The 12,262-nt window shown below is 42.8% G+C and overlaps 1 protein-coding gene across 1 annotated transcript in view; it reads left to right on the top strand.

Annotated features, from left to right (window-relative positions):
* UVSSA (UV stimulated scaffold protein A) overlaps positions 1-12,262 on the top strand; it is a 126,087-nt gene that overhangs the window by 89,938 nt on the left and 23,887 nt on the right. Inside the window, exon 11 of the mRNA XM_077477942.1 lies at positions 5,817-6,000. Within this exon, the coding sequence (XP_077334068.1) occupies positions 5,817-6,000 (184 nt within the window). The remainder of the gene's footprint in view (positions 1-5,816; positions 6,001-12,262) is intronic.

Below are 12,262 nucleotides of genomic sequence, written 5' to 3'. Positions count from 1 at the left end.
CTCGCAAGATCTTTTATAATTGTTCAAAAGAAAAGTATAGCTTTCTTTATCGTACATCATGGGACACAGGGCCTTATGTGATTACTTCACTTCCACTTCAGGACCGCCCAGAAACGTTTTACGTGATGAATTTGAAGGAAGATATCGTTCTGGCAGCAGCTAGCTGCTATAACCCCCAGTATCCTCTTCAACGGCCGATCTGCTACAAGATAAAAGTGGTCTCTGCACCGGATTCGCCGCAAGATCACTTTTATCGGCGGCGAGAGAGAGGCCCCCCTCCCACCGTGATCCGGGGCCCTCTGCTGCTTACCAGAGCAGTCGGCAGCAGCAGAGGTGATTGTGTCTGTCCCCTTGCTACGTATGGAGACAAGTGAGGGGAAGATGGCCCCCACCAGTCTCCATATTACTGCAGGGTGGAAGCAACGTCAAAATGTCACTTCCGCCCACAGCTCTTAAAGGGACATTTTTTTTTTTCTTTTCTTTTTTAAATGACAATTTTTTTTTTCTTTATCATACATCATGGGACACAGAGCCTTAAGTAATTACTTAAAGAGGAAGTAAACCCTCTCAAAAAAAAAAAAAAACACACCCTGCAGGACAAAGGCATAATAGCTAGTATGCTAGGATGGGTAATGTAACAAGACCTAAGCCCTGGGTTCCCGAGGTCCATCCCTACAAAGAGAGGCTTTACAGGCAAAAACCTTGTGCTTCAGATACAAGGCCGCAGGTACCATCCACTTAGGCCTCAGTGGCACTTTTGCTGGATCTGGTCTATGGAGGCTATTTAAATCCAGCATGGATCCCTCCTGGAGCTCCTCAAATACATCTTCAGTTGTGAAAAACACCTTAGACACTGGCAAAAAAACTGATGTGCTCCTGGGAGGAGGGGTTATATAGGGAGTGAACTTCCTGGATTGGGTATACCAGTGTCCATCACCTGAAGTTGGCCTATTACCCGTTAACCACTTAAAGACCCAGACTCTTTCTGAAATTTGTTGTTTACAAGTTAAAAAACTTTTTTTTGCTAGAAAATTACTTAGAACCCCCAAGCCTTATACATTTTTTTCCTAACACCCTACAGAATAAAATGGCGGTCGTTGCAATACTTTCTGTCACACCGTATTTGCGCAGTGGTCTTACAAGCGCACTTTTTTGGAAAAAATTCACTTTTTGAATTAGAAAATAAGACAACAGTAAAGTTAGCCCAATTTTTTTTTTAATATTGTGAAAGATAATGTTACGCCGAGTAAACTGATACCCAACATGTCAGGCTTCAAAATTGCGCTCGCTCGTGGAATGGCTAGAATTATTGCTCTTGCTCTTCCGATCGCGGAGATACCTCACATGACAGGACCTCTTAAATATGAGATCTGGGGTCAAAAAGACCTCAGGCCGCGTACACACGCGCGGACTGTTCGCCCAACTTTGTCCGTCCAACAGTTTCGGCAAACAGTCCGCTCAAACTTAGCATGGACGGACATGGCCACACACGACGGACGAACAGTTTGCTGAAACCGTGCGCGATGACGTGAACGGCACGTACGACGGGACGAAAAATATGACGTCCTATACACTGCATTATAGCTTTCGGCGTGAAAATCCTTTCTGAGCATGCGCGAGACTTAGTTGGCCGAACAAGCCTACACACGAGCGAACAGTCCGCTGAAACCTTGTTTCAGCGGACAGTTTTTCGGAATTTCCGTAAGACCTTGTTCTTCCAACTGTCCGCTGAAACTGTCCGCTGAAGCCCCACACACGAGCGGACTGTCCGCCCAAACACTGTTCAGCGGACAAGGTTGGGCGAACAGTCCGCGCGTGTGTACGCGGCCTCAGATCTCATATTTACATAAAAATGCAAAAAAAAAAAAAAAATAGCTTACCTGTAAAATCATTTTCTTGGTGTACATCATGGAACACAGAGGTCCCTCCCTCTTTTTTGGGATTTAAGTATATCACTTTGCTACAAACACTGATGTGCTCCTGGAAGGAGGAGGGGTTATATAGGCAGTGAACTTCCTGGATTGGGTATACCAGTGTCCATCACCTGAAGGTGGCCTATAACCCATTGAGTAATTACTTAAGGCTCTGTGTCCTATTATGTACTCCAAGAAAAGGATTTTACAGGTAAGCTGTTATAAACATCCTACTTTTGTCCATATTCTATATTTCTTTATATACACTAAATACAGTGGATATAAAAAGTCTACATACCCCTGTTAAAATGTCAGGTTTCTGTGATGTAAAAAAATGAGACAAAGATAAATCATTAAAAAGGTGGAAAAAGTTTGAAGTGACCTATAAACTGTACAACTCAGTTGAAAAACAAACTGGACTCTTTTAGGGGGAGAAGTAAATAAGTAAAAAGTAAGTGCATAAGTCTGCACATCGTCTTATAACTGGGGATGTAGCTGTGTTCAGAATTAAGCAATCACTTTCAAACTCATGTTAAATAGGAGTCAGTACAAACCTGGCATCATTTAAAGTGCCTCTGATTAACCCCAAATAAAATTCAGCTGTTCTGGTAGGTCTTTCCTGGCATTTTTTTAGTCTCATCCTAAAGCAAAAGCCATGGTCTACAGAGAGCTTCCAAAGCATCAGAGGGATCTCATTATTAGAAGGTATCAGTCAAGAGAAGGGTACAAAAGAATTTCCAAGGCATTAGATATACCATGAAACACGGTGAAGACAGTCGAGATCAAGTCAAAAAAATATAGCACAACTTTGACCAAGTACCAAGAACTGGATGTCCCTCCAAACCTCATGAAAAGACAAGAAGAAAACTGATCAGAGAGGCTGCCAAGAGGCCTACAGCAACGTTGAAGGAGCTGTAGGAATATCTGGCAAATACTGGCTGTGTGGTACATGTGACAACAATCTCCCGTATTCTTCATATGTCTGGGCTGTGGAGTAAAGTGGCAAGACAAAAGCCTTTTCTTATGGAAAAAAAACATCCAAACCCAGCTAAAGCATGTGGGAAAATGTGTTATGGTCTGATGAAGCCAAGGTTGAACTTTTTGGTCATAATTCCAAAAGATATGTTCGGTGCAAAAACACTGCACATCACCAAAGGAGCACCATACCCACTGTGAAGCATGGTGGTGGTTGCACCGAAACAAAGCTGACATCCTCCCCCCCCCCCCCCCCACAAATAGAGCTTTCTTTTGGTGGTATTTGATCACCTCTGTGGTTTTTATTTTTTGCACTACAAACAAAGCAAATAAGCAAAGAACGACAATTTTGAAAAAAAAAACACAATATCTTTTACTTTTTGCTATAATAATTATCCCACATTTTTTATCAAAAAACTAATTTTTTCCTCAGTTTAGGCCGATCTGTATTCTTCTACATATTTTTGGTATAAAAAAATTGCAAGCGTATATTGGCTTGCGCAAAAGTTATAGCAAAATAGGAGATAGATTTATGGCATTTTTATTTATTTATTTATTTATTTACTAGTAATGACGGTGATCTGCGTGACACATTTTTTAAACCATTAACAATTGTGCAGCAATCGGTGCTATTAAAGGCACTGATTACTGTGTAAATGTCACTGGTAGGGAAGAGGTTAACACTAGGGGACGATTAAGGGGTTAACTGTTTTCCATCACTGTGTTTCTAACTGTGGGGGATGGGACTGTCTAGGACAGTTGTTCTCAACTTACTAGTGCCATGACCCCTTGATAAAATTTCCCAAGTTGTGGGGACCCCAGTAAAATTATTTTCTTAGCGTGGGTCATCAGCACGCAAGACAAGTAATTTGCGCCATTAACCCACGGACATTTAGCACTCCCTGCGTCCCTTCCACTCGTACAGTATTAAAATCCCTTATGGTACATTTTAGGATGTACCACTCTCTCTCTTTGTTCTCCTTTCTTTCCCTTTTATCTCTCTGTCCTAATTTCCTGTTGTTTTTCCCCATCCCTCTCTCTAGCCTTCTTTCTTGTTTTTTTCTCTCCCTTTTTCTTTGTTACTCCTCCTCCTTTTCCTCTCCGTTCCATGTATTCTCGATTTTTATTCCTTCTCTTACTCCTTGGTGGGGGTGGGGAGTTGGGATCGGTGGCAGTGCTGGGGGGAGTTCTGATCAGCCAACTTAGATGCTCTTGATCCAGGTCATCTGCTGATCTGAGAACTGTAGTGGGGACTTTTAATGGCAACTATAATCACAGGTAGTCTTACTCTCTGTGTCTCAGACTTTGTGGTGCCTTGTAGCAGTGACACCTATGCTGTAATCAGGAAATAGGGTCTCCTCCAGCCCCTCCCACTTCACATTCCTCACCAGTCAGCTGACCTCTAGTCTCTGTCCCCCAACCATGCCATGAACTGAATGGGCGGCTGCAAAGAGGCTGAGTGGGCAGCTGCGGACTCCAGGAACAGCCCAGCTGGGTGGCCACAGGCTCTAGGGACTGCCCTGCTGGGAGGCCGCAAAAGGGCTGGGAGGTGCAGGCTTCAGAAACAGCCCAGGATTCGGTGACCCCTGGCAAATCATCATTCGACCCCCAGGTTGAGAACCACTGGTCTAGGAGGGGAGAGATCGGCGTTCGTACATTAATCCGTAGTAGGAACATTGATTTGTAAAGGATCTCTAGCAGTCTCATGTAACATGTCCATAGTCTCTAACTGTTTCTACAGCATGATCCCAGTCTCCAACCGCTCCTGTAGTACAGTCTCTTCGAGTAAGTGTTCAGTCTAAGGCAGTCTTCTGTAGCATTACATATAATGCATATTATATGTGGTACTTTTGGTTACATGAAGGGTTGTGCTGAAGACCCCCTATATCAAGAAACCTTTTGCTTGCAATCATATTTAAATGGATCCCTCTGTAGCCCAATGGATGCTAGACTTGAGCTGTACACAGGGCCACAAGATATCTTCCAATCAAGATTAATCCCTTTTTCCACTTGGCACTAAGCCCTGGTCTGTGCCATTCAGATACAAGTGGGCAGTAGGGTCTCCTGGTATTCGACCCAGACAGGGCCTAATTTTGATTGAAGGAGGATGAGGACCTATGTATAGCCTAGGCCAGTGATGGCGAACTTTGGCACCCCAGATGTTTTGGAACTACGTTTCCCATGATGCTCTACTACACTGCAGAGTGCATTAGCATCATGGGAAATGTAGTTCCAAAATATCTGGGGTGCCAAGGTTCGCCTTCACTGGCCTAGGTAGAGGAGTCACAAGGGCTCCAAATAACGTATATAATAACTTGTGTAATTGGTGGAAAATAAACATTAGTTACCTGTTAAATAGGCACCATCTAGGCAGCAGTGTGAAGTCTAGTACATACGTCTCTGTGGCTAAAGGTTTATCTCTGTTATGTCTACTGACAGGTTGAAGACCATTCACCAACCAGCAGCTTAACTGTTATGTGTTCGTGTGGAATATCTTATCTCTGCACAATGAGGTTTCCTGTGCACGAAGAGTATTGAGCGCAGTGTTGTTTAATTGCTTTCTGGCCGACATTCGTTCTTAGCTAAGCTTTAGGTTAGGGCAGTGAAGACGTAATACATACACCACTAGCCAGAACTATGCACTCTGACTTCTTGGTTGTGATGGGTGATATAGTACTGAGTTGCTGAAGCAGGCAATCGATTACAGATAACTGTTTAGCATTTGGCATTTTCTTTAAAAAAAGCCAGAAAAGTAAAAAAAATTTGTGGAAAACATGAATTAATAGCTGGTTGCCTGTTCTGGTTTGTGTGAGGGTTTTTTTTTTTTCCTGGTTCAGACCAGTCTAGCTATGACATGGGGAAAGAAATAAGGTTGTATACGGTTCCTGACATTCTTCTTTTTTGATTATATGTTATTCTTTCTCCCAGGGTCAGCTCCCAGCACAGATTCTGGGCTCCCAGTGAGATGGATGAGGAAATAGAAAATAAAGAGCTGGAAGCCATGCTGAAGACCAGATATATTTCATTCCCTGGAAAGTTTGAACCAGTGAAACACAAGTGTCGAGTGCCATTACCTAATGGGTCACTGTGTGAGAGGCAAGACAGAATTAAGGTGGGTGTATATTGCAAACATGTGGTTCCACTAGCCGTGCCTTATTAATGAACATCCCAAAAAAGTTTTAGAACCTCAAGATCTTCCTTATCTGACCCAAACAGACGCCCTACCATACTACTGTACCTTCAAATACACATCATGTGTACAATTCAGAATCTTCCTCTCTGGAATCCTAGTAATGGTACTCATCCATCTAGTGGGTGATGATTGGAAATAATTTTGGCTGGAATTATGCTTGCTTAAAGTGGAACTAAACTCTCTCCCCATTAACTTTTTGTTAATCCTAATGCTGCTAGCATTGGTAAATAGGTTCATTTTACAAAAGCAAGGAAGGAAAAAGTGGGACTTTGAATGAGGCTTGGCATAAGCAAATGATGATACTTGGAATATGATAAACAGAATTCATAAGATTTATTTTTATAATCATGTTGAACATGCCATATTCATAAAAAAACAATTGAATCAATCAACAATAAATTAGTGGTCATAATGACTTGCACATAAAATATATAAGCTCATAACATATGGTACAAATATTCAATAAGCATGATTGGTAAATTGTTAAAAACACTTGTTGAAAGTTATCATGTAAGCAAACTTGATAGGAAAAAAATAATGGCTAACTCATACATCTAACATGAACAATGCATAAATGCTTATTTGAACCAGACTTGTCTTTGCATTTTTGGATCATAACTTGACGAGTTTTCATAGCTTTTCGCTACTCATCAGGAGTTTTATGGCAGGTTTGTACTTAAAAATGGAATTAACAATTAGTGCCCTCTAAGGGGGGACATGGATTGCAACATTAGGAATACTTACAGATCAACACCCCAGCTCAGCTCAGGTTCTGAACGGGAAATTAAGGGAAACCTTTGGATAAGATGTCAGTATTGGGGTTGAGGTGGGAAAACCACCCACAGACGGGGTACAAACAACCGGAAAACAAGCCAGGTCGCCAAGAAACCGTCCCTGTGCATGGTGAATGCACTGATTGTGCATGATAATCTGCAAAAAATGTGTTAAGTGATTATTGATGAGGGAATGAGTAAATGTGTGTATGTGTGTGATAAAAATTGATGTGATCCCACAAAGGGACTACTATAAATATAAATGTGAATAAACCGAACAAAACAGCCTAATTAAAGCTAAAAATTTATAATTTGATTCACTCCAGATAGGAGTGCTCAAAAATAAAACAAAGACCTGAGTAACCCATCCGTTGCTTGATGTGATAGGGACAAGTTAGGTGGTCTGCTGGCTGACTGCGACTGATAAATGCCCCCACTCCAGGGTGGATCCCCACCAACGTCATGCTATATGCCAGTGCAGCAAGTCTGGAGTTAATCACATTATTCATTTTTAGTTTTAATTAGGCTGTTTTGTTGGGTTTAGTCACATTTATATTCATGGTAGTCACTTTGTGGGATCACCTAGAGCTTTTCTTCTTCTTCTTCTTTTTTTTTAGTACAAACCTGCCATAAAACTCCCGATGAGTAGCGAAAATGAAATGCATTGAGTTATGATCCAAAAATGCCAAGACAAGCCTGGTTCAAAGCAAGCATTTATTTATGCATTGTTCATGTTAGGAAAAAAATCATAGCTAACTCTATCAATTTTGCTTATATGATGATTTTCAACAAGTGTTTTTAAAAAATTACCAATCATGTTTATTGAATATTTGTACCATATGTTATGAGCCTATATATTTTATGTGCACGTCATTATGACCACTAATTTATTGTTGATTGATTAAATGGTTTTTAAAAAAAAAAAAGGAATGTTCAACATGATTATAAAAATAAATCTTATGAATTCTGTTTATCATATTCCACGTATCAAAAACCTTCACCCTCCGTGGGGTAGCACCAATTTGTAGCAGGATAGGGAGGTTCTGCATCAGACATGACCACTCTTTAAACGGCAAACATTGTATTTTATGTGAAAAGAAAGGTAATGGGGACTGCATTGATCCTGGGGTCTGACGTCCCAAAAATGGGAAAAGGAAAAAAAAAAAGTGCAAGAAGAGTAATAGCTTGGGGAGAGAAGCAGAGAATAGAACACGAAGAGAGGCAGGAAAATGGGGGAAGAGGGAGCAGAAGGGGGAAGAGAAGGGAGAAAAATCCAGCCTCGTCCAGCCTCTTCATCCCCATCTGGGGAGCAAGCCAGATCATCGTATCACTGGGAAGTTAGACTATCAGCTCTTTATATTCCTCGGAGTATACAAATTTGTGCCAGTAAAACCATTTTTTTGAAAATTGAGGCCTTTCTCTGTGGCCACCAAGTCTTCCTTTGCCCTTATCTCTGAAACCTTTCTCAGCCACATGGCCACCGATGCGGGCTGTGTCTGCTTTCAAAGCAGGGGGATGCAGCTCGTTGCCGCTGTAAGCAGGAGGGGAATAATTGATTTTTTGTAGGCTTTGGTGGGAATCTCGTGATGGTGTAGAAGGAAGAATTCAGGGGTCTTCGGTACCTCTCTGTCTGTGTATATTTTCACTATGCGATGCACTTCCGCTGAGAAAGGCACCATGCCGACTACATACAGATTGCATGCCATTAGGTAGAGGTTAGCGTCCGGTAGGGCAATACCACCTCTTAGCTTGGGAAGTCAAAGGACGGCCAAGCGGGGAGGTTTTTCGGCACACACAAACCTGACAAAGGTTTTGTTGACCACTTTAACCGGTTCCCAACCAGCGCACGCCAATGTAAGTCGGCAGAATGGCACGGGCAGGCATATTGGCGTACAGGTACGTCCAATCTTCAATGCCGCCCTGCCATCGCGAGCGCACCGGGGCGCTCGCGTGCCGGTCGGGACCCCCGTGAGTGCGGTCGCAGGTCCCGCGGACCCGATCGCCGTGAGCATTCCTGTGATCGTCTCACGGGATGGCTGAATGGAGAAATGCCATTGTAAAAAGCAACTAATGACGCTGATCTCTGCTCCATGTGATTGGAGCAGAGATCAGTGTTCACTAAATGAAAGCCCAACCCGCCACAGTTAGTAACACACCCCTAGGAACACTTAACCCCTACACTGCCACCCACTGGTTAACCCCTTCACTGCCAGTGTCATTTACACAGGAATCACTGCATTTTATATAGCAGTGATTGCTGTATAACTGACAATGGTCCCAAAAATGTGTCAAAAATGTCCGATGTGTCCGCCATAATGTCGCAGTCACAATAAAAATCGCTGATCGCCTCCATTACTAGTAAAATGAAAAATAATAAAAAATTATTAATAAAATGCCATAAAACTATCCCTATTTTGTAAACGCTATAACTTTTGTGCAAACCAATCAATAATCGCTTATTGCGTTTTTTTATTGTTTTTTTTACCAAAAATATGTAGAAGAATACGTATCAGCCTAAACTGAGGGAAAACAATGTCTTTTTATATATTTTTGGGGGATATTTATTATAACAAAAAGTAAAAATAATGCGTTTTTTTCAAAATTGTCGCTCTATTTTTGTTTATAGCGCAAAAAATAAAAACCGCAGGGGTGATCAAATACCACCAAAAGAAAGCTCTATTTGTGGGAAAAAAAGGACATCAATTTTGTTTGGGAGCCACGTCGCACGACCGCACAATTGTCAGTTAAAACGACGCAGTGCCGAATCGCAAAAAGTGGTCTGGTCTTTGACCAGCAAAATGGTCCGGTTTGTAAGTGGTTAAGGAAGGAGGCAGGAATTCGTATAGGAAGTGCCTGGAAGTGGTATAAAATCCAAGGCATGATCATTTTTACTATGGCACAACTTCCAAACCAAGAGAACATACCATTCTGCCAAGTCTGGAGATCTTTTTTTATAGCTGTTAAAAGGGGAGGGAAGTTGAGAGGAAAGATTTCTTCTATTCTGCTGGGCAGAAGTATGCCCAAGTATTTAATGTGGGATGAGGCCCATTTGAAAGGGAAATCTACTCTAATCAACGCCGCTAAGGATGATGGCAACGCGACCTCTAATGCCTCAGATTTATGGTAATTAATGCGGAAGAGCGACCATTTTTCGTACCTCTTCAGTTCTGCAAGCAGATTTGGGATTGACGTCAATGGACTGGTTAAGAAGAAAAGCAGATTGTCTGCGAATGCTGCTATTTTTGGGAACAGGGTAGCATTCAATCTAAGCCCCCAGATATACGGGTTGTCTCTGATAAATCTTAGAAAAGGTTTGAGGGTCAGAATAAATATCAGAGGCGATAGAGGACACCCCTGTCTTGTCCCACTTGTTATAAAAAATGGTGATGATAGGTGACCATTAACTTTAACCTGTGCCGATGGGAAAGAATAGATTGCTTGCACCCAGTTCATCATTCATTCTCTAAGACCTATGCTCCGAATGGTTTCAAAGAGAAAGGGCCTCCCTCATGGAAACAAATCCCACTTGGTCGGAGTGAATTGGTTGTAGGATCAGGTCTATCAGCTGGATGGAGAGAATTTTCACAAAGATTTTTAGATCTATGTTTAATAATGAGATCGGCCTGTAGTTTTGGCATAATGGGGGGATTTTGCCCTCCTTCGGAATCACTGTGATGTATGCACGTAGCGTGTCTCTGGGGAGGGTTGAGCCCCCACCTGCAGCATTGTATGCTGAGAGGAAGTGTGGGATCAGAAGCTCCCCAAAGGTCCTATAGTAAAGCAGGGGATATCCATCTGGGCCCAGGGCTTTAACCAGCTGCATGCATGCCATCGCTCGGGTCACTTCTGACGGGTTTCTCTAAATCAGTTAAGTCCTCGTCTGATAGTTCGGGGAAACCCGATCTTTGAAGGTAATCTTGTATATAGCCCTTTTCCGAGGGCATCGCCCTTTCGGAAGATGTGCGTGAGAGATTGTATAGGGAGGTGTAATACTTTTGCAACTGGTCTACTATGGCTTCTGTCGTATGGACCTTATTGTGGGTTTCATTGTATATTTCGGGGTTAACTGTTCATGCTTTCTGGGCTCTTAGAGCCTATGCCAGCAGTTTGCTACTCTTGTTACTGTGCATATAGAATGTTTTCCTGCCTTTGGCTATCAACTCTTTTGCCCTGTGTAGTGCCAGGGTGCGCAGTTGATTCCTCAAGGCAGTTAAATCAGACAGAGCTAGTTCAGCAAGCAATTGTTTATGCGTGGCCTCCAAGGACAGAATTTTACCTAGATCAGAAATCTGTTGCTCTCCGGCCGCCTTGATGCGGGACCCTATTTTTATTAAGAGACCCCTTATGTAGCCCTTGTGTGCCTCCCAAAACATTGTTGGGGCTGTCTCTGGGGTTACGTTTTTTGGCAAAAAACTGCCTCAGTTCCTTGAACACTTCTTCAGCTACCTCAGGCAATTGGATCAGTGAGTTAATGACCTTCCACGTCCACTGCTTGGTTGAGTGTGTTAGGAGGTATATGTCCACCATGACCGGTGCGTGGTCTGAGAATGTGATGGAACCAATCGATGCTGATGTAACCCTAGACAGGAGGGATTGGGGCATCATAATACAATTTGGGTGTATGAGTCATGAGGGTGTGAGTAGAACGTGTAATATCTTTGGTTCGAATGAAGAATCCGCCACACGTCTACTAGGTGGAAAGCATAGAAGCTTTTCTTTAGGTGTTTCATGGCCGAATAGGAGAGCTGAGAGGTTTTCCTGGATGAGCCTAAGGTAGGGTCCATGATGAAATTCATGTCGCGTCCCAGGATAACTGCCCCTTCAGCAAACTCTCCCAGATTGGTCAGGATAGTGTCTAGAAAAGTGATCTGGTTCGTGTTTGGGAGGTATAGGTTTACTAGTGTGATCATGGAACCCCCTAATGTCCCTTTTACAAACAGCGCCCTGCCCTCCCTGTCGCTCCACTTATCTTTCTCCTGCCATGGAATTGTATTGCGGATCAGAACGCATACCCCTCTGGACTTGGAGTCCGATGAGCACCCATGGTAACTCGTCGGAAAGAAGCGATTCTGGAGACTTGGTACTCTGTCGGCACGAAAATGTGTCTCCTGCAGAAATCAAATGTGAGCCTTTGTATGTTTCAGGTTAGTCATAACAATATTACGCTTCAATGGGGTGTTCAGTCCCTTCACATTAATAGAGATCATGCAAACTGGTTCCTGACCACTCCTGGTCATGGTGAGAGCTGGCGGAGGCAACAGGTCAACAAAAGAAAAAAAAAGGGGGGGGTGGAGAGGTGGAAGGAAAGTGTTAAGGCCCATACACACGATCAGACTTTTTGACAACAAACATGCAAATTAGCTGTTTTGAAGCAACATCCGATCGTGTGTACGCTCCATCGGACAAAC

Source organism: Lithobates pipiens, unplaced genomic scaffold (genome assembly GCF_037356315.1).
Source record: "Lithobates pipiens isolate NorthernLeopardFrog02 unplaced genomic scaffold, aLitPip1_a1.2 Scaffold_13, whole genome shotgun sequence".
Lineage (NCBI taxonomy): Eukaryota > Metazoa > Chordata > Amphibia > Anura > Ranidae > Lithobates > Lithobates pipiens.
Note: the sequence above shows the minus strand (reverse complement) of the source record. Positions and strands in the feature narration are given on the sequence as shown.